A 20,271-nucleotide genomic window follows, 5' to 3' on the forward strand; every position below is an offset into this window, starting at 1 on the left:
AACACTCTGTGCGAACATGTTAGGCTGTAGGGTGTGCATTGTGTCACTGATAGTAGCAAAGTGAAGTAGCGCTCAGTCACACCCACATTGTTTTTCCTACATTAGCATAACGTCACTGTCGGGCAGAAACCTCGTATCTCCAAGTTTCAAATTTGTAAATTTCTTCGCAAAGTAAAGCCCTGCAAAAGTAGTGAAAACTTGTAGATCGGCTGTTTTCACTGGTTTAAATCATTTTAAAAATGATAAATACAAAACAAGCGGTTTTGGACATACAAGGTTTCCACCTGACAACGACGATAAAAAAATGAAATCCCCTTTGTTTTTAATTACCTTAAAGAGGTTGAAGCAATAGCTTAATTAAAGTAAGCTTCCCATTCATTCATGTCAGTTGAACAAGCGCACAAATAGTCTGAGCACAGTCATGATACTTGCGAATGCCCCAAATCATTGCTCATAGCTGGTTTAAAAGATTGCACGCACTCGGGTGGAGCAGTGGTAAAGTCCCTGCCCCATGATTTAAACTAGTGAAAACAGCCGATCTACAAGCACACAACGCCTCGCGGGTGCGAGGCGTTGTGTGCTTGTAGATCTGCTGTTTTCACTACTTTTGTGCGACGGCCTTGTATGATGAAGCAGGGCTTTACTTTGCGAAAGAACATACTACCAATAGCTTAATTAAAGTAAGCTTCCCATTCATTCATGTCAGTTGAACAAGCGCACAAATAGTCTGAGCAGTCATGGTACTTGCGAATGCCCCAAATCATTGCTCATAGTTGGTTTAAAAGACGTGCACGCTCTCGGGTGGAGCAGTGGTAAAGTCCCTGCCCACAACCATGGAGGTTGTGGGTTTGAATCCACCTAGTCCATGGGCCATAGTACGAGATGTCGCTCTCGGAAAGGTGGCAAAGGTTCTATATCTGTAGATTATATTTTGGTATGATAACCTTTCCTTAGTCACAACTAAATTGGTGTTATCAAGTTGGTGTCCCATTAACTTTACTATACAATAAAAAATAAAATATGATAAAGTATGATATAGGTCACGTGGTCTCTCTGAAAACGGTGATGTCACGGTGTAATCTGCCCCTCGCCCCCCAACAACAGCTGATAGTAGTCTAAGTACAGTCAATTAATTCGATTGGCTTATAATTGCGCATTCCCACAATGACATCATAAAAATATTAACTCATATTTTAAGATGACTTTTTAAAGTGATAGTACCCCCCCACAAAACGATGGTTCAGTGATGAGTTATCACTTTTCACAGTTTGGTGGGTTGTCAGGGTTTTTATTTGTCGATAACGACCGCTGAGCAGGACGTTATCCCTTACATGTTGATGATCATAAATGTTCTCTATGTCCTCCCTGCAGTCTCTGCTCTATAAGAAGGTCCATGAGGCTCAGTTCAGATCACACCTGGCCAACGAGATGATGATGTACCACATGAAGGTAACGCTGCACGCACACACGCACGCACGCACGCACGCACGCACGCAGACACACGCACGCACGTGCACGCACGCACGCACGCACACACACGCACGCGCACGCACGCACGCACGCACGCGCACGCACGCACGCACACACGCGCACACGCACACACACACACACACACACACACACCCACACACACACACACACACACAAAGGCAGCCAAGAAAACCAGAGTAATATGTAACGGTACGTTTTTTTTTTACGTTGTAATATGGTATAATATTACTGTAACTAAGTAATACCGGTAAGTCCAACAATGGGTTTTGGAAATACATGGTTTCTGCTCCACAGCGACAGCATAATGTGTGTGTGTGTGTGTGTGTGTGTGTGTGTGTGTGTGTGTGTGTGTGTGTGTGTGTGTGTGTGCGTGTGCGTGTGCGCTACAGGTGTCGGAGGAGGAGGTCTCTAAGCTGCTGGTGACGGGGGTGGAGCCTGTGATGGAGATCCACCCGTGTTTCGCAGAGTTCACGTACACGCCTCGATCCCTGCCTGACGACACCACGCCCATGGTAGGGATGGAGCTTGTTATTTTTTATTGATAACAGATTACACACACCCGAAGTGAGTTTGAAAACATGACCAATGATGAAAAACTCCCATACCTACTGGGAGAAATACAACACTGTTCGAACACAGCAGCAAGATTTGTGAACTGTTGCGACAAAAGAAGGCTAGAAACTGGAACACAGCCACCCTAAGGACTATAAACCATGGATTGACATCTAGACCTACTGCACATAAAGTATGAAACAGAGCTGCTACATTTTGAGAAAAAATAATGCTGTTATTTGTTCCAAAAGCTTTATACCCTGTATATACAGTAAATAAAATGTCACAATGCGACATAGCTCTTTTTCACAATGCTGTACCCCCTCCCAATGTATATATGTTCCCCATTTACAACTGTTTTTATTTTATTTGTGACACTTGCTTTGGCAATGTATGTTTTCTCATGCCAATAAAAGCTCCTTTGAATTGATATGTAGATCTTTTCAAATAAGAGAAGAGATAATGAGCCCCTTATCGATCCCGCTTATTGAGCCGGACTTTTATCGAGCCCACTATTGAACGTTTTTCCAATATTTTTGTCGACTAAAATATTATGATATTTAGTCGACTAACATAATGTTGATGATGTTTCTTCAGGGTATTCTCAGCATGTGTGAAGACATGGGTTTCATCAACACCTACAAGATCGACATGCACACTCTGGCCAGGTTTGTCATGTCACTCACTTTATGTGTGTGTGTGTGTGTGTGTGTGTGTGTGTGTGTGTGTGTGTGTGTGTGTGTGTGTGTGTGTGTGTGTGTGTGTGTGTGTGTGTGTGTGTCAACCTACTTACTCTGATCACAGTCAAATCTACTATGTTTTGAGGCTTTTGTTCTTCATTTCCCTGAGTCACTTCTATCCTCAGTGTTGATTCATCCACGTATTTCCCTGATTCACTTCTAACTTTACTCTAAGGGTCCATTTGGTTACAATTTTACACTCTCTGAGTTACAAATGGATAAATTAACACTGAGTGTTTTACAGTGTAGCAGATCTCTGGAGTCGGCACAACACAGTCAAATTTCCTTTCACACTGAAAGTGTAAACATGGACCTGTTTCTACTGTGTACAGCAAAACAGAGTGTCACACTCTCATAAAACCGCTATATAACCCACATTTATGTCAAGTAAAACACAACATCCACTCTGACAGCCTGCCTGCCATATACTGTAACTTAATGATGACGATGGGAATGTTACCCCGCGGTGACAGCAGTGTGGTGTCTGTGGTGGTGACAGTTTTATTTTATTTTATTTGGTGACATAAAAGAAACGAGTACAGAGCACTTTCCGACATACAGTCAATGCATCACCGAGGTCGAAAACACAAGAAAGCCTGACGGCTTACTTCCATTGAAGTCCTTAACCCATTTAGAACGGGTACACATTATTGTGTATCATTATTTTATGCTTTAACTATTGAAAAATAGCAGATATACAAGCTCACAGGGCGGCACCGAGTGCCGCGCTGCGAGCTTGTAGATCTGCTATTTTTGAAAAAAACATGAAAATTAGAATTTTGACCCGATTCTATAAGTGTCTTTTGAATCCTTCTAAGGTTTTTTTGAAAACCATATGTTTCTATGTCAGCAATTTGGCTAGCCATCATCAAAGAAAAGGTCCTTTTCACTTAAATGGAGCTCAGTTAGTCTGTTCTTGAGAGACCACTATGTCAGTAGTTCTCAAATGTGAAGGACCCTCAAAATTATATGTATTTGGCCACGGACCCCCATCTCAAAATATCTAGTTCCAGGGACCACCCAGAAGCAACATTTGAGTTACAAACGTTCGCTTTAAAAATACATATATTCAAAGATTTGCACACATTTTCACGACTTTTTCAAAAATAGCAGATCTACAAGCTCTGTGAGCTTGTATATCTGCTATTTTTCAATAGCTAAAGCATTCAATAATTCTAGGCCTAAATGGGTTGTTAAAGAAACAAAATAACCTCTAAACAATGTGCAATCATTGCATTTTTTCCATTTTGTTACGCTCCAGGTTCTGCCTGATGGTGAAGAAAGGATACAGGGACCCTCCGTACCACAACTGGATGCACGCCTTCTCTGTGTCACACTTCTGTTACCTGATGTACAAGAACCTAGGACTGTCCAACTACCTCCAGTAAGTAGTACACTACCACACCACTCCATTCTATATCCATTTTCCCTATAAAGATCTCTTTAAAACGTATCCAGAGCGACTTACAGTAAGCATATTAAACACATACATCAAATGCAGAGACACAGTGTAGTGCCTCAGTAAACAAGGATCACAGACCAAGAACAGTCATCAGTCTAAACCTGTGGTTCTCAAACAAAACACTAAGTACTAATATAAAAGGTTTTAATCCCCGATAATGTCATGGTAATCCAAATGGTGTCTAGTTCTAAGTATCAGTTAGTTTCAAAGTATCAAGTTCAAGCAACCAGTCAAGGTGATCTCATTCTCAGGCACTTTCATTCTGTATTCTGTTTGTTGCAGAGAAAAGTCTCTCCACACAGCAGAATGTTACAAGATGGTTAGTGGCGCATTTGTATATATCAAATACACGAACATTTGCCCATGGCACAGCTTCCCTCAGGGAAGGCACGAGCCTACTCTTGCCTACAGTAAATCCGTGCCTGCTTGTAATAAAATAATGCCTTGTAGGCTATGCTATTTAGACATATAGATGGATGTAATCTAGAACATCTCTTTCTCTCTCTCTCTCTCTCTCTCTCTCTCTCTTTCTCCCCCCCCCCCCCCCCCTCTCTCCAGGGAAATAGAGATCTTTGCCCTCTTTGTGTCCTGTATGTGCCATGACCTGGACCACCGCGGCACCAACAACTCTTTCCAGGTGGCCTCGGTGAGAACAAGCAATAAAGATCAACGGATGCCTTTTATTCTGGATCCCCTCCCCAGACAGTAGAAGTTGGAGAGCAGTTGAAAAGATTAGAGACAGAACGAAAATCAAAGTGCTGTTATCACATGGTGCAGTACAGTCATAATTGTAATTTTTATAGTCTTACGAATCTCAAAGTACGCTTTATATTCTTACGAATCTTAAAGTGCCTTATTAGGTCATATTCTAGGGAGATATGATTTCACATATTGTTTTAAAAATGATTTTAAACTAGTGGAAATGGCCGATCTACAAGCACACACCGCCTCGGATGTCACTTTGTGCCACGCTGCGAGCTTGTACATCTGCCATTTTTGAACATTTTTGAAACGTCTTAAAAGTGACACAAATTTAAAAGAGATTTAGTTGAACCTTCATAATAATAAATAATGAACTGTTTCCCAAAACCAAGGTGAACCAGCCTCTCACGTTAAAATGTATGTTCTTCTTTTTAATTTTTCAAGATGAAATGTAAGCTGACCGTGCTAACAATGTCTCCTCTCTGTTCGGTTCTCAGCAATCCGTGCTGGCTGCTTTGTACAGCTCAGAGGGGTCTGTTATGGAGGTAAAGCCACACCCATTTTAACAATGTTGTCACCCAGTTGTTCAACAACAACTAAGTGACTCTAAGTGACTCAACCACATTCAAAGACCCAATAAAACAAAATGTTTTCTACTTTCTAGCTTAAGCCCACAGCTCTCCTATGAGACCCAGACTGAGTAGAAAAAAATGCTGCTATTTTATCATGAACATTAGTGAGGACCTGTTATATGAAGACAGGTTGAAAAGTGTTGAAGTCCTCCTTTAACTCATTTACTGCCAGTTTATTCATCTATCATTTTCTGCCAGCATTTTCACAAAGTTTTTCACTAACCTTTGAAAGATTATAGAATAATATGCGGCAATCGTCTCAAAAGATGCACATGGATACCATGGAATCAGGAAAAAAGAATTGTCCAGTTTCGATGATCCCATGTAAAGTTACATCGTTTTGAATGAAGGCTGCTTCAGGCAGTGTTTAGAACAGTAGTGAAAGGAAGCTGTTTTCTCTCTCTTTCACACACACACTCACACACACTCACACACACACAAGGTCATACAGTATGATCAATAAGGGGCCACGTGTCTCAATAACATCTAGGAAGCAAATGTTGACTCCATCGTTTAGTGAACAGTGCCCTCTATCGTTAAAACAGGGAACACATCACAGGCTAGTCATATCTCATCTGGGGCAGTAAATGAGTTGCCATGCCATAGACCAGGGGTTTTCAAAGTGGGTGACGGGGCACCCTGGGGTGCTGCGACGGCAGTCCAGGGGTGCCGCGAGATCATTTGATAATATTTGGAATTTATTTGGACACTTGAAGAAATATTTAGTATCATTTTAAACTTGGAAGTACAAAGTTATTTTCAGTCAGTTCTAACCAAAATGGCTATTATCTCAACGTTTTCCTCGCAACACAATCACTAAAATATCGTCACTGTCGGGCAGAAACCTTGTATCTCCGAGTTTCAAATGTGTACGTATTTTGGTAAAGCAAAGCCCTGCTTCATCATACAAGACTGTCCTACAAAACTAGTGAAAACAGCCGATCTACATCGCGAGGCATAGTGTGCTTGTAGATCTGCTGTTTTCACTAGTTTAGTACATTTTATAGATGATAAATACAAAACGAACGGTTTTGGACATACAAGGTTTCCACACGACAATGACGATATGCTATAAATATAAGGTGCTGGGAGTGAAAATTATAATGTAGGGGTGCCTCGGATTAAAAAAATATTCATGGGGTGCCCTGAGACAAAAAAGTTTGGGAACCCCTGCCATAGAGACTTCGGATGGGGACCCAAATGCCCTCCTGAATCAATGGGGATAAATTAAAGTCAAGTCTCCATGAGTAATCAATAGTAAAAAAAAATCATTTTGGGGGTGAACTATTCCTTTAACTTAACCAAGTTTGTTGTACGCCCAGGGCCAAGCTTCGCGTGATGCTTATGAATAACTCATAAATAGCACAGCTCTTCCTCTTCTTCTTTTTTTTGTTCACCTATAATGGCATGCCCACTTTCCTATGCCAGGTTGAAAGTGGTTCAGGAATAATTTAAACATCTCAATTTATTATACACTTTGCTGCACAATGACTCAACATTTCTCAAGAATCATCCACTCTACACCCACCATGCATTCTACCCACATACTGTACTGTACTCTACTGTACTTGTCCCCACAGAGACACCACTTTGCCCAGGCCATCGCCATCCTGAACACGCACGGCTGCAACATCTTTGAAAAGTTCTCACGAAAGGTGAGTTGAGCTGTTTGTGCACCTTCACACACGTACAATATCAATTCATCTCTCTTTTTTTTTTCTCTCTTTCAAATCGTTGCTGTCGGGCAGGCAGAAACCTCTTATCCCCATATTTTAAATTATTGCTTTGCTTGATCGTACTACAGCGTCACGCAAAAGCATCAAAACTAGCAGATCCGCAAGTTCAAAACACGGTGCAAAGCGACACATTTTGAGCTTGTAGATCTGCTACTTTTGACGCTTTTCAATTTGAATCCTGAAAAGTACGAATTTTGGACATACGAGGTTTCCACCCGACAGAGACGCTATGCTGCCCTCCTTTGTTATCGTCTTCCATATTAATCATACGTGTTTTAAAAAATATATATATATATGTTCCTTTAGGACTACAGCCGCATGCTGGATCTAATTCGAGACATAATTCTGGCTACCGACTTGGCTCATCACCTACGCATTTTCAAGGACCTGCAGAAGATGGCAGATGGTATGTGACAGTGAGATAGATCAGGCTATGTGTAAAATGAGGAAATTATGCTTGTGACTTCGACACCAAAAACATCACTTCTACACTTTTCAGGTTAGATCGCTGCATTTGTTTGGCTGAGTGTTGAGTGTTTCTCAAACCTTTTTGGGACTTCAGTACCCGCTTTTCCTAATTGCTGAATCCAATCAACAACAACATTATGATTAGAAAATACTGACGTCAAAAGTCCAGTTTTTATGTCCATAATTATGTTGAAAATAAAAGTAAGTAGCTTGTTTTCTATTCAGTAACAGTTGTGCTAGTCAAAATTCGTTCTTAATTTGGTTTAAAACCTTACGGAGCAGCATGTTCACATACATTTGTCAACAGTCAAATAAAGGTTTCCATTTTCTCTCAAGTACCCCCAAGGGGTACACGTACGCCCATTTGAGAAACACTGGGCTAGGGTTTGTGAATTTTCATGTACCGTATGTAGCAGCACGTTTTGAACTTGTCGGCCTGCCGCTTTTGGAAGTAAAGTACATAATGGGGTTAAGTAATGGACATAATGGGGTTTGAACCGACAGAGACGACGTAGAACTCTGGGTCCTTTGAACTGGACAAAGGTTGAGAATGGCTTATGTAATGTACTTTAATGCACCTCTTAATGACTTGTACTGTAGGCTACACGCACCTCTTAAGCAGGAGAACACTTGAACGCTCAATCCCAGACGGGAGCTCCTCTTTGGCAGTATCATCACTGCTGACCTTCCTCTTAACTGTTTCATGCTATTTATCCATTCCGTGCATGGATGGTCAGACACTGACTGCAATCCTGTGTGACATACGGTAAATTGGCTGTAACCTTCCGACTTGTAATGGCCTGTGATGGGTTGAATTAGAATCAATTTGATGTGTTTTTCCCTCCTAAAGTGGAACTCTCCTGAATGGGAATGAATGGCCACTTTGAGTTCAAAGTTTTTCAAGGACATTTTTTAAGGTCCCCTGCCTCTGTATTTTGTCACCGGAGGAGAGTGCAGATGGTTCACAATCTGATGAGCAGCGCGGTCGTTCAAGCTGACATCAAATGACACGCGGTAACGACACTGGCATGGAAATTAAGTCAGTCCGTCTTCCATTTTCCATCTAGTCTTCTGATGGTGATGGGGAAAAATTCAAAACCATGACAGAACCGTCTTGACTTCTCGTCTTCTTAACCCAGTGTTTGCCAACCTTTCTTTTCTGCCAGGGACACACTTTTCATAGCCAAAAGATCCGGGGTCCGCTCATTGTTCCGTCGGTCCGTTGTTCCGAGTAGGATGACCGTCGGCAGGTTAGCAACTCACCAGCGTCGGCAGGTTAGCTACTCATCCCCGTCGGCAGGTTAGCTACCATCGTCGGCAGGTTAGCTACTCACCCCCGTCGGCAGGTTAGCTACTCACCAGCGTCCGCAGGTTAGCTACTCACCCTGTCGGCAGGTTAGCTGCTCACCAGCGTCGGCAGGTTAGCTGCTCACCAGCGTCGGCAGGTTAGCTACTCACCCCCGTCGGCAGGTTAGCTACTCACCAGCGTCGGCAGGTTAGCTGCTCACCAGCGTCGGCAGGTTAGCTACTCACCCCCGTCGGCAGGTTAGCTACTCACCAGCGTCGGCAGGTTAGCTACTCACCAGCGTTAGTTTTACTGAGGTTAGGGTTAAGGTTAGGTTTAGTTCGTCGGCATAACGGCCCCTCTGCATATTGACGCGGACCGAAAGATCCCAGAGCACACCTAGCTATACGGTGTGTGTGTGTGGCTTTTTTCAAAATGTTTGCCTCTAATATTATTTAACAATTTGGCCAATGTTTTACCAGTTTTTATATAGTTTGTTGATTACTTTTGATGCATTAACAGTCTTTTTTCCTTTCTTTCTTGAGGTATTAAAAAGGTTTTAAAAGTCCTGTAATTGTGGGAACACCGTCACCGGGAAACACTGTCTTAACCCATTTAACTCATCCACTGCTTATGACTAGTTTGACGAGTTATATGTATGTGTCCACTCTGCTTATGACGAGTTTGAAAAAAAAAAAAGAAAAAAAAAAGTTTATTTATTTATTTATTTATTTATTGAAAAAATATTTTTGGACCCCATTAAATCTAGTGAACATGATTTCAATCGCGATTTTGCATGTTCCACCCCCATACAACCCCATCTTTCATACAGGGCAGCCATCTTTGCTTACATAACATGTAAAACATAATGGCTATTATCTCAAGAATGCCTGAACGGATTTCCAATCGGATTTTTTTGTTTGAAAGCTGTGAACAAACTGCACAAACATGGTGCATGATCTGTGCATGGGCGTGCATGATAAGTGCACTATAAATTACATGGAAGTCTATGGAGACTTCTGGCGGGGAGATCCCAAAGAAGGCATATTCAAAATGGCAGTAGATGAGTTAAAAAGACCCCAGGTCTTTTTAAATGGGTTAAGACAGTGTTTCCCGGTGATTCTACACAATGCATTCTATCTACATTCTACACCAGTAGTTCTAAAACCTTTTCAGGTCATTTTATCGCCTAGTCAAGATTTTGGGAGCACCCCGGGACAGTTTTTAAGTTGCTTGATTCAGTATTTAGTCAATTTATCAGACATGCATGCCCCCTTCCTGTATACAAACCCATGGTAACTTCAAACTCCATTTTAACCATGAAAACACCTGTCCTTGGTTCTAGTGACTGATATTGTCCTAATACATGAGGGGCAGTGGCAATGTTTGTACAAACAGTGTGTGTGTGTGTGTGTGTGTGTGTGTGTGTGTGTGTGTGTGTGTGTGTGTGCGTGTGCGTGTGTGTGTTTCAGACGGTTACAACCCGCAGAATCAGAACCACCGCTCCATGTTGCTGTGTCTGCTGATGACGTCGTGTGACCTGTCAGACCAGACCAAAGGCTGGAAGACCACCCGCAAGATCGCTGTACGTTCACACCACTGTTAATTTACATTTAGTTTTAGTCATAGTCTTTTCAATGAAATTCCATTTAGTTTTAGTCCTATATTAGTCATCTGAAATGCTTTAGTTACTTGCGCCAGCATAGCGCGCAAGTACTGCGTTCGGCTGTGTATGTAGGTAGGTAGGTAGCTATGTGTGTTTAAGCCCGTAGCCCAATCGGGGACCAGCATTACTGGCAACGTCATCATTAACAGCCAATGAGGGACCAGCATTCCTGGTGATGTCACTGGCATCACCAGTGGTGATGCAAGTGGTGAGCACACCTCATGGCACGCTCTGCTGGCGCACAAGTAGGCTATACATGGCCAACTTGTGCATAAGACGCAAGTTGGCACCTCGTCTCGTTTTAGTCGATTAAATCCGTTTGATAGTAAATTAAATTATTGCAGAGGACACAATGGATAGTCAATACCATCTGTCCAAAGACCAGATGGAAGGATTATATCTCCACATTGGCGCCTCGGTATACTCCCAGAAGGAGTGGAGGAAGTTGCTCAGGATAGGGAACTCTGGAAATCCCACTTGGAACTGTTACCCCCGCGACCCGATTCCGGATAGGCGGTTGTAGATTGGATGGATAGTTGTCATCACCATCGTCATCCTCATCGTCATCGTCATCGTCATCATCATCATCTCATCATCATCATCATCATCATCATCATCATATGTATTGACACTGATCGTCCTTGGTAACATCTTCAGAGGAACAGCAGCATCATCATTATAAATGTATGGAAAGAGTCTCTCAGTGAAAGTGTGTGTGAAGGTGTATAGGCTTGTGTTAGTATCAGGATCAGAGAAGGACAGCTTTCCTCTATTCCAGTACTCTGATCCTCCGGGGTTTGGGATTTAGTGAGAGGACAGTGAATGACACTGGCGAGTTGGAGTCTGGTCTGTAGGCTGCTATGTATTCACCATCCTTTAAAGATGTTCCCCACCATTGACCCCCACTGTCTCCCTTCCTCTGGAAAGACTCTGCTAGCACACCTACTTGCCAGTGTGCGTTGTCTCCAACCTCAACACCCCAGCTGTGAGTCCCTGAGTTAAAGCCCTCAGAACCCAGGACAAAGCCAACGTAGTCAAACCTCTCTGGGTTGTCAAGCATCTATCAGAGTCTGCGGTGAAGAGCTATCCACCGCAAATTTGAGGTGTAAAGCTTTCCACCTAAAGTCAGAAAATAAGTGAAGCCCATCATAGTCCGTCACGGTGGAGTCCTATTCACCGTCACTGACTGGTCTAGATCGACCAATCAGTGAACGGGATGAAGAGCCTATCTGTCTGAAAGTAAAAACAGAGAGATGTGTCGGGACTCGCGGTGGAAAGCTCTTCACCGCGAGGAATGACATAACGTTGTAGTTTTATGACTCAAAAAGACTACACCGTGGTGGATAGCCTTCCACCGCGGAGCCAACTCTGATAGAGGCTTCAGGAAGCTGTGCCTCGTCTCCACCTCTCACACTGGTCAGGTCTTCAGACAGGACTTACTCTGGATGGGCAGTGTTGGGGTCCAGGATGACGGGGGTGTTGGAGACAATGTCCTTCATCTTGTCCCAGACTCTGAAGGCCAGGTTACCCAGGTGTTTGGCCTCGTCTATCAGTGCTCCCGAGACCAGCTGTGGGTCCGGCAGGCTTTCCACGGTGTCCTTGTGGTTCTGCAGAGATGAGATGCGTTCAGCTCTCAGCTCCTCCTCCATGGCTGTGATTGCGTTTGAAATGGTTGATATGTCTCTGTTCAGTCCCTCAATCTTCTCCTTCATCATCTGACTCTTCAGCTGCTCTTCCTCCCTCAGTGCAGCGATGCTGGCCTCCTCTTCCTCTTGTAGGAACTGACAAAACTTCTTAAACTGTTCGTTAATCCCCTTCTCTGTGTTCTGGGTCTGGACCGTAATGTGTTCTGCTGCTTGGTCACACTTGGTTGTAACTTCATTAAAGACCTTTAGTTTTTCCCGTAAGGTCGTCAGTGATTCCTCAGCCGCCTCCTTGGGATCCATTTTCCGACGTTTCTCCTCTATGAAGATCTCACATATGTTCTTCAGAGCCAGGTTACAGGGTGGCTCATCCACAGGGGAGACCTTCTTACAAACTGGACATTCCTTTGTGTTCTTGTGTCTCCACCATTCCTGCTGACAGGCCTTGCAAAAGCTGTGGCTACATGACAGGACAACAGGATCTTTAAATATGTCACGACACACAGTACAGGAAAAATCCTCGTCTGAAAAAGACAGTTTTCTTGAATGAGATGCCATTGGACTCTGGGTGAAGGTACAAATCACTGCTCGGGACAGGAAATGAGTTTGTCAAGTTTCCCTGCTCTAGAAGTTTACTTTCACTTTGAATCCTGGTTCTTGTTAAATTCCGACAGAGGAGCAGGTTGAGGTCGGGTCAGTATTGAGTCCAGTAGCCTTTATATTGAGGTAGCTTCTAGAAGAGTGGAGATAGTTGGAGGTTCTGAAGTGCGTTGGTTGAATATGTCCTACTAGGGGACCGCAGACGCTTTTATGCTGTTCCACCTGGTGATGTCAGAACGACTCAGCTATAACCGTATATGGAGTACGTGATGTCAGACGTGGATGTGTTGGTCAGCTCCATTTATGGAGATCTGGGTGATGCAGAGTCTATGATGTCAGTGATGGTCAGCTCCATATATGGAGATCCGGGTGATTCAGAGCTGATGATGTCAGTGTTGATCAGCTCCATATATGGAGAATTTTATTTTGCTGCACCACTCCTCCCATCGTTCTGTTGGCACACACTTGGGCCATAAGTCAAATAGACCGGTTTAATCAGGAATTAAAATGGCGCACAGACAGACAGATACAGAGATATCCATATATGGGCATAACAGGACACAGACAGACAGATACAGAGCTCTCCATATAGAGGCATAGAAGGGACACAGACAGACAGATACAGAGATCTCCATATATGGGCATAAAATGGACGCAGACAGACAGATACAGATATCTCCATATATGGGCATAAATGGACACAGGCAAACAGATGGTCAAAATGTGTCCTGACAACAGGTATAAAGGGGTTTGCATTAACCCATTTAGGCCTATAATGATTGAATGCTTTAACCAGTGAAAAATAGCAGATATACAAGCTCACAGCGCGGCACCGAGTGCCGCGCTGCGAGCTTGTAGATCTGCTATTTTTGAAAAACTCATGAAAATGTGTGCAAATCTTTGAATATATGTATTTTCAAAGAGAACGGTTGTAACTCAAATTTTGCTTCTGGGTGGTCCCTGGAACTAGATATTTTGAAATGGGGGTCCGTGGCCAAATAAATATCATTTTGGGGGTCCTTTACATGAAAAGGTTTGAGCACCACTGACATAGTAGTCTCTCAATAACAGACTAACTGAGCTCCAGTTAAGCGAAAAGGACCTTTTCTTTGACGATGGCTGGCCAGATTGCTGACATAGAAACATCTTAGAAGGATTCAAAAGACACTTATAGAATCGGGTCAAAATTCGAATTTTCACGATTTTTCAAAAATAGCAGATCTACAAGCTCGCAGCGCGGCACTCGGTGCCGCGCTGTGAGCTTGTATATCTGCTATTTTTTAATATTTAAAGCATACAATATTGCGTCATAACGTGTTCAGGTCTAAATGGGTTAAAGAGTGGGGCATTCATTCCCTATGTATTACATTGTTCCAGAGTAGACTAGCTTCTAGTATTAATTCATTTGCAAATTACTTTTCTCCGTTGACTCGAATGGGACAATGCAAACTTTTCCCCAAATATGGAGATGACTGACATCATAGATGTCTGACGTCGTAGACCACATGAGACTGACACAGTATGTCCATATATGGGCATTCCAAGATATGGGCTTATATTGATGACATTAGGGATCTCCATATATGGGCATAATAGGGACAGGTACTGACTCAGAGAGGGAATGAATTTTCCCCATTGACTTGAATGGGGAAAATTCAATTAATTGAACGATATAAGATGACTGAGAGGCAGATAACTGATATCAACCATAATGCTGATACAGTAAATGTTATCAGCCAAGAAAGGGGACATTATGTTTTGAACTTGCCAATGTAATAATGGTGGTTAATGGTACCCAGACCGCTGGCGTAGCGGCCCGGGTACCTAGGCTCTAAAGTAGCCTGACAGCATGTTTGAGTCCCGTCCCACCTTTTCTGCGGGTCTCTCTCCCCCTATTTCCTGACTGTCCATCTTCACTTGAATATCTATCAATAAAGGCAGAAAAGCCAAAACAGAATTCTAGTTAGTCAGGAAAGTGCTTCCCAACCTTGTGGGTCGGGACCCCCAGGGGGGGTCAAGCACAACCAAACATAAAATGACTTGTCTTTTAGTTTTACTGGATCTCTTCTTCACTAGCCCCTCCCTTTTATTTTAATCTAGTTTTATTTGTTGACAAAATTGTCAATACTAGAAGCTCGACCGCCTGTGTCTAGCCGGGGACCGACCTACTCTGGAACGATGTAACCCTTTAATGCAAACCCCATTATTATTGTCATAGGACCCGTTTTGACCATCTGTTTGCCTGTGTCCATTTATGCCCATATTTGGAGATATCTGTCTGTCTGCATCCATGTTATGCCCATATATGGAGATTTCTGAATCTGTCTGTCTGTGCCCCCTTTATGCCCGTGTATGGAGATCTCTGTATATGTCTGTCTGTCTGTCTGTGTCTGTGTCCCTTTATGCCCATTATGGAGATCTCTGTATCTGTCTGTGCCTCTGACTATCCCCTTTTGTGTCTCATATGGCGTACGTGATTCCCTTCGGGCAGCCGAGCAGAGATTTCTTTTTCAGACCAAAGGCCTGAAATGTGATATACATTTATATTATCAGGACCTCAGGAAAGACAACACATACAAGGCACATACTCACAGAGAGGCACATACTCACAGAGATTTCTCGCATTTATTGTAAAATATTTAGTCTTGTTTTAGTCATCATACTGTAGCTTAGTTTTTATTTAGTTTTCGTCAGTGAAAAAAGGTTTTGTTATAGTTTTACCTCGACAAACTATACTATAAAAACTGGCCAAACGTCGGCCAAATTGTCAAATAATATAAGAAAGAGGAAAAGGTTTTCACAATATGTATCTGTGGAACAGAGTCAGACTAAATGTAGACCTAATGCCTCAACTCCTACAATCCCAAGTGCTTGTCAGGTTAAAATATGACCATTTTGGGGTTCACGGCTTGAAAAGGTGGAGAACCACTGAGTTAGGCTACTGAAAGTCACTCCTATGGGCCCTTTAAGCCTGAGGTATAGTTTTTGATGGAGCATAAATTTGGTTTTTATTTTATTTCACAATGTCAGTGATGCAGTCTCTCATTGATTTTGTGTTCCAGTAACAAAACCACTGTTCATTTTGATCATCAATTTGCTGGGTCCAAAAATAGAAATAGATATACTGTACATTATTTAAAAGGAAGCTTCACAGTATGTAATGTAATCTCAATAAAACATACATCCATTTTGGGATTAAGTTAATCTGGGTCAACCCTCATTTAAAATAAAAGCACAGACCCTCGTCCTAAATCCTGCACCCTAAATCTCCATTCACAACACAATGATTTCATCTCAAAGTCTAAAGCACATTTCTGTTCTATTCAGGAAGGGCAAATGATACAGGCAGGTGTTGATCTCGTCAACTAAAACTATGACTAAAAATGTTTGTCAACTAAGTTTTTTTCACTGACGAAAACGAAATAAAAACTAAGCTGTGTTGACTAAAGCTAAGACTAAATATATTGCCAATTTCGTCAACAAAATAAAAACTAGACTAAAACGTTAGGGAGGGACTAGTGGAGAAGAGTCATTTTATATTTGGTTGCTCTCAGGTTTTGCATGGTGAAAATAGCAGATCTACAAGCTTGTGAGCTTGTAGATCGGCTATTTTCAGCATTCAACCAAGTGTAAAACCAGTCATTACGATGCCATCAAGGCCTGCCAAAATACATTTCAGTTGACTAAATCAATCTTGAAAAGTAACAGTTTTGGACATACGAGGGTTCCACCTGACAGAGACGATATTATATGAAGTAGTCTTGTTTTTTGTTGTGGAACATTATGTGCACTATTATGTGCATTATTATGTGCATTATTATGTGCATAAGTACTGACGGGTTTACTACTGTGTTTCTACAGGAGCTGATTTATAAAGAGTTCTTCTCTCAAGGGGATCTGGTATGTACGGTATATTCATGCACATCCACACAATGTTCGAATAATGACTGTATAAAATATACATTATGTTATTGTCTCTGAGGTCAACCATTATTTTGTTTGTATTACCCTGCGTGCGTGTGTGTGTGTGTGTGTGTGTGGGTGTGTGCGCATGTGCGTGTGCGTGCATGCGTGTGTGTGGTGTGTGTGTGTGCAGGAGAAGGCCATGGGGAACAGACCCAGTGAGATGATGGACAGGGAGAAGGCCTACATTCCAGAGTTACAGATCAGTTTTATGGAACACATTGCCATGCCCATTTACAAGTAAGCACGTTTCGGTTTAGAAAGAAATGTTAAAAGCTGCAATAAGTACTTTTGAAACTCGAACTACAACGTTCCGTAGCTTGTGGATCCGCTACTTTTGATACTTTTGTGCGACGCTGTAGTATGATCAAGACATTATTTAAAAAATCACACCTGTGTGAAGTGGAGCTGTGTGTGTGTGTGTGTGTGTGTGTGTGTGTGTGTGTGTGTGTGTGTGTGTGTGTGTGTGTGTGTGTGTGTGTGTGTGTGTGTGTGTGTGTGTGTGGATAATGTGTACCGATTTTTGTGACATTTGAAGAAAATATGTAGGAAAAGGAGCAAAAACTGTGTTTTGGAGAAAATTCAAGATGGCGGAAAATCTATCATGGCGCAAATGGGCGTGGCCTATATGGGGAGATGCGTCATGACCCAAGGAATCCAGGGAAAACATATTTTTAATTTTCCGACCTACGGTTCAAGAGTTACAGGCCAAAACGTAAAGTGGGGTGTTATGGCGCCACCATGCGGCCAAATGACACAATTATTTTTTATTTAATCCTTGAAATCATTATGAACCTCCTCTCCAAGTCTTGAAACTCTAGCCCCTATGGTTTGCGAGAGACAAATAATTGAATGTGAGTTTTTGCGATTCCCATTATAAGTCAATGGGGAAAATTAATTCACTAATAAATTAATATCAATTAAACTATAGAACCTTTCTCTTAGAAAAGTAATAGCCCACGATTCCCGAGTAAGCCGGTCGATTTGACATATGGCGCGAGTGTGTGGTGGCAAAACTGTGGGACTAGTGGCGTGCCGAAGTTTAGGAAGTTCAGGCTACATACAGACAGACAGACAGACACACAGACAGACCCACCCACACGGCCACGTATAGGGAGCCTGTGCTTCACACAGCTCCAAAAAATCACACCCGTGTGAACTGAGCGGTGGTTCTCCCCCCCCGTGTGTGTGTGTGTGTGTGTGTGTGTGTGTGTGTGTGTGTGTGTGTGGCCTGGACAACAGCGCCCCTCCCTTAACATGTGTGGTCAGAAAAGGTACTACACAGGCTTGAGGCTACATACATTACAGACCCACCCACATACAAACAAACTAACAAACAAACAAACTAACAAACAAACATACCTACACACACGGCCACGCTATGGAGACGGTGTGACCACCGCTCAAAAATAAATGTTAGAATATGGAGATTAAGAGTGTTCTGCCCGACAGCAACGATGTACAACTTGCTAGTTACACGTCTTTAAGGGAACACATTATTAAGCATTATTACTTTAACTATTATTTTATGCTTTAACTATGAAAAAATAGAAGATATACAAGCTGCGAGCTTGTAGATCTGCTATTTTTGCAAAATCGTGGAAATCTTTGGATATTTTCTCTTCTAAATCCTTCTAGGGTTTTTTGAAAAACGTATGTTTCTATGTCAGTGGTTCTCAAACACTTTCATGTCAAGGAGCCCCAAAATGACATGTATTTGGCCACGAACCCCAATCTAAAAATATTTAGTTCCGGGGACCCCCCAGAAGCAAAATTTGAGTTACAAATTTTCGCTTAAAACAAATACATGTATTCAAAGATTTACACACAGTTTAAAAAAAATAGCGGATCTACAAGCTTGTTGTGAGCTTGTATATCTGCTATTTTTCATTAGCTAAAGTATTAACATAATTCCAGGCCTAAATGGGTGGTTAACCAGAGTTCTGACCCGTGTCCATCCTCCTCCTTCCCTGATAGGCTGCTGTCGGAGCTGTTGCCGGGCGCCACGGAGCTGTTCGACCGGGTGGCGTCCAACCGGGAGCAGTGGACCAAGGTGTCGCACAAGTTCTCCATCCGGGGTCTGCCCAGCAACAACAGCCTGGACTTCCTGGACCAGGAGTACGAGCTGCTGCAGGCGCAGGGCGCCTTCGGGAGCGACGACCACTGCATCAACGGTTGCCTTGACAACGGGGACGGCGGCGGGAGGAGCCAGTGAGCACAGCCAGTCAGCTAGCAAGCCAGCGTTGGCGGAAAAAACGCGCGAGCGGCTATTAACGGAAGCTTCTCTTGGGCTTCTCCCCCCAAGGTTCTGAGGGCTGAGGAATGCGTTTTAGTGACTTTTTTAGAGGGGAGGGTGTCTCTCCGATGACTACTTAGTAGCGTAGAAGGCGGGAGGGGACACGGCGTCGATTCCATGGAGTTGAATCAGACGCGTGTGTGCGTGGCGGCTGACGTGTGAAGGGCTCTTACAAGCCCCGGTTCAGCCGTGAAAACTTTGAGACGGATATTGAGACACTACGGCTGCAGTTTGCGGCGTCTCCGAGTTTCTGGATCAGGAAGAAAAAGCAGAAAGTGAAGTGGCTTTGTCTGTTTTGTGGCGGCTACACTGGAAAGATGTCATTTTATTTTGTTGTTGCCATGAATTCATGCAGTTCTGATTTGGACTGTAAAAAATACAAGATTAACCACTTAAACCCCTCTAGTCTTAGGGAACTTGGACTTGAGTTACGACCAGTTTTTCCATCTACGCCAAATCTCTTCGCCAAAAAAAAAAATGAAAAAGCGATAGCCGACTACGGGCTCACGATGCATCACGACACATTGTGAGCTTGTAGATCTGCAATTGTATTTTAATTTTTTCTTTTGGCTAATGTTCCCTCCCCCCCAGAATATGAACACTGGGGTTCAAGTGGTTAAATACACACATACACACAAATGTATGCAGCACATCACAACAGACACACACACAAGCACACACACACACACACACTCACACACACGCACGCACACGACTGTACAAGGACATACAGTACATGTAACTGAAGCGATTAATTATTAATGGAAGACTTCTTCGATGTGCAACAGTGGCATAAATTGTTAACTACACTCTGTAAAATGTTTCATAACGGCTTGTGTTGGTTTCGAGGGCCAGCAGCTTTAGTATACAGTATGCTCACCCCTTCCCCCCCCTCTCCTCTCCGGCACCCGAAAAACCCCTACACACGAGGCTTATGAATGCATGCTGTTATTGTGTATTGCCTTTATATAGGTCAATGTGGATTTCAACAACATTGTGGAGACATTAACATAACTGTCCCCCCCTTGTTTTTAT

The 20,271-nt window shown here is 42.8% G+C and overlaps 1 protein-coding gene across 1 annotated transcript in view; it reads left to right on the forward strand.

The window, feature by feature from the left end:
- pde2a (phosphodiesterase 2A) overlaps positions 1-19,155 on the forward strand; it is a gene marked incomplete at both ends in the record, with an annotated part of 381,434 nt that extends 362,279 nt beyond the window's left edge. The window contains 12 exons of the mRNA XM_080732126.1: positions 1,372-1,449; positions 1,881-2,003; positions 2,641-2,711; positions 4,045-4,167; positions 4,804-4,891; positions 5,445-5,492; positions 7,160-7,234; positions 7,622-7,721; positions 10,541-10,653; positions 16,839-16,877; positions 17,074-17,180; positions 18,918-19,155. Coding sequence (XP_080588252.1) covers positions 1,372-1,449; positions 1,881-2,003; positions 2,641-2,711; positions 4,045-4,167; positions 4,804-4,891; positions 5,445-5,492; positions 7,160-7,234; positions 7,622-7,721; positions 10,541-10,653; positions 16,839-16,877; positions 17,074-17,180; positions 18,918-19,155 — 1,203 coding nt within the window. The remainder of the gene's footprint in view (positions 1-1,371; positions 1,450-1,880; positions 2,004-2,640; positions 2,712-4,044; positions 4,168-4,803; positions 4,892-5,444; positions 5,493-7,159; positions 7,235-7,621; positions 7,722-10,540; positions 10,654-16,838; positions 16,878-17,073; positions 17,181-18,917) is intronic.
- Between the last annotated feature and the right edge of the window lie 1,116 nt (positions 19,156-20,271).

The sequence above is a fragment of the Nannobrachium achirus genome (assembly GCF_963921795.1).
Source record: "Nannobrachium achirus genome assembly, chromosome: 8".
In the NCBI taxonomy this organism is placed as follows: domain Eukaryota; kingdom Metazoa; phylum Chordata; class Actinopteri; order Myctophiformes; family Myctophidae; genus Nannobrachium; species Nannobrachium achirus.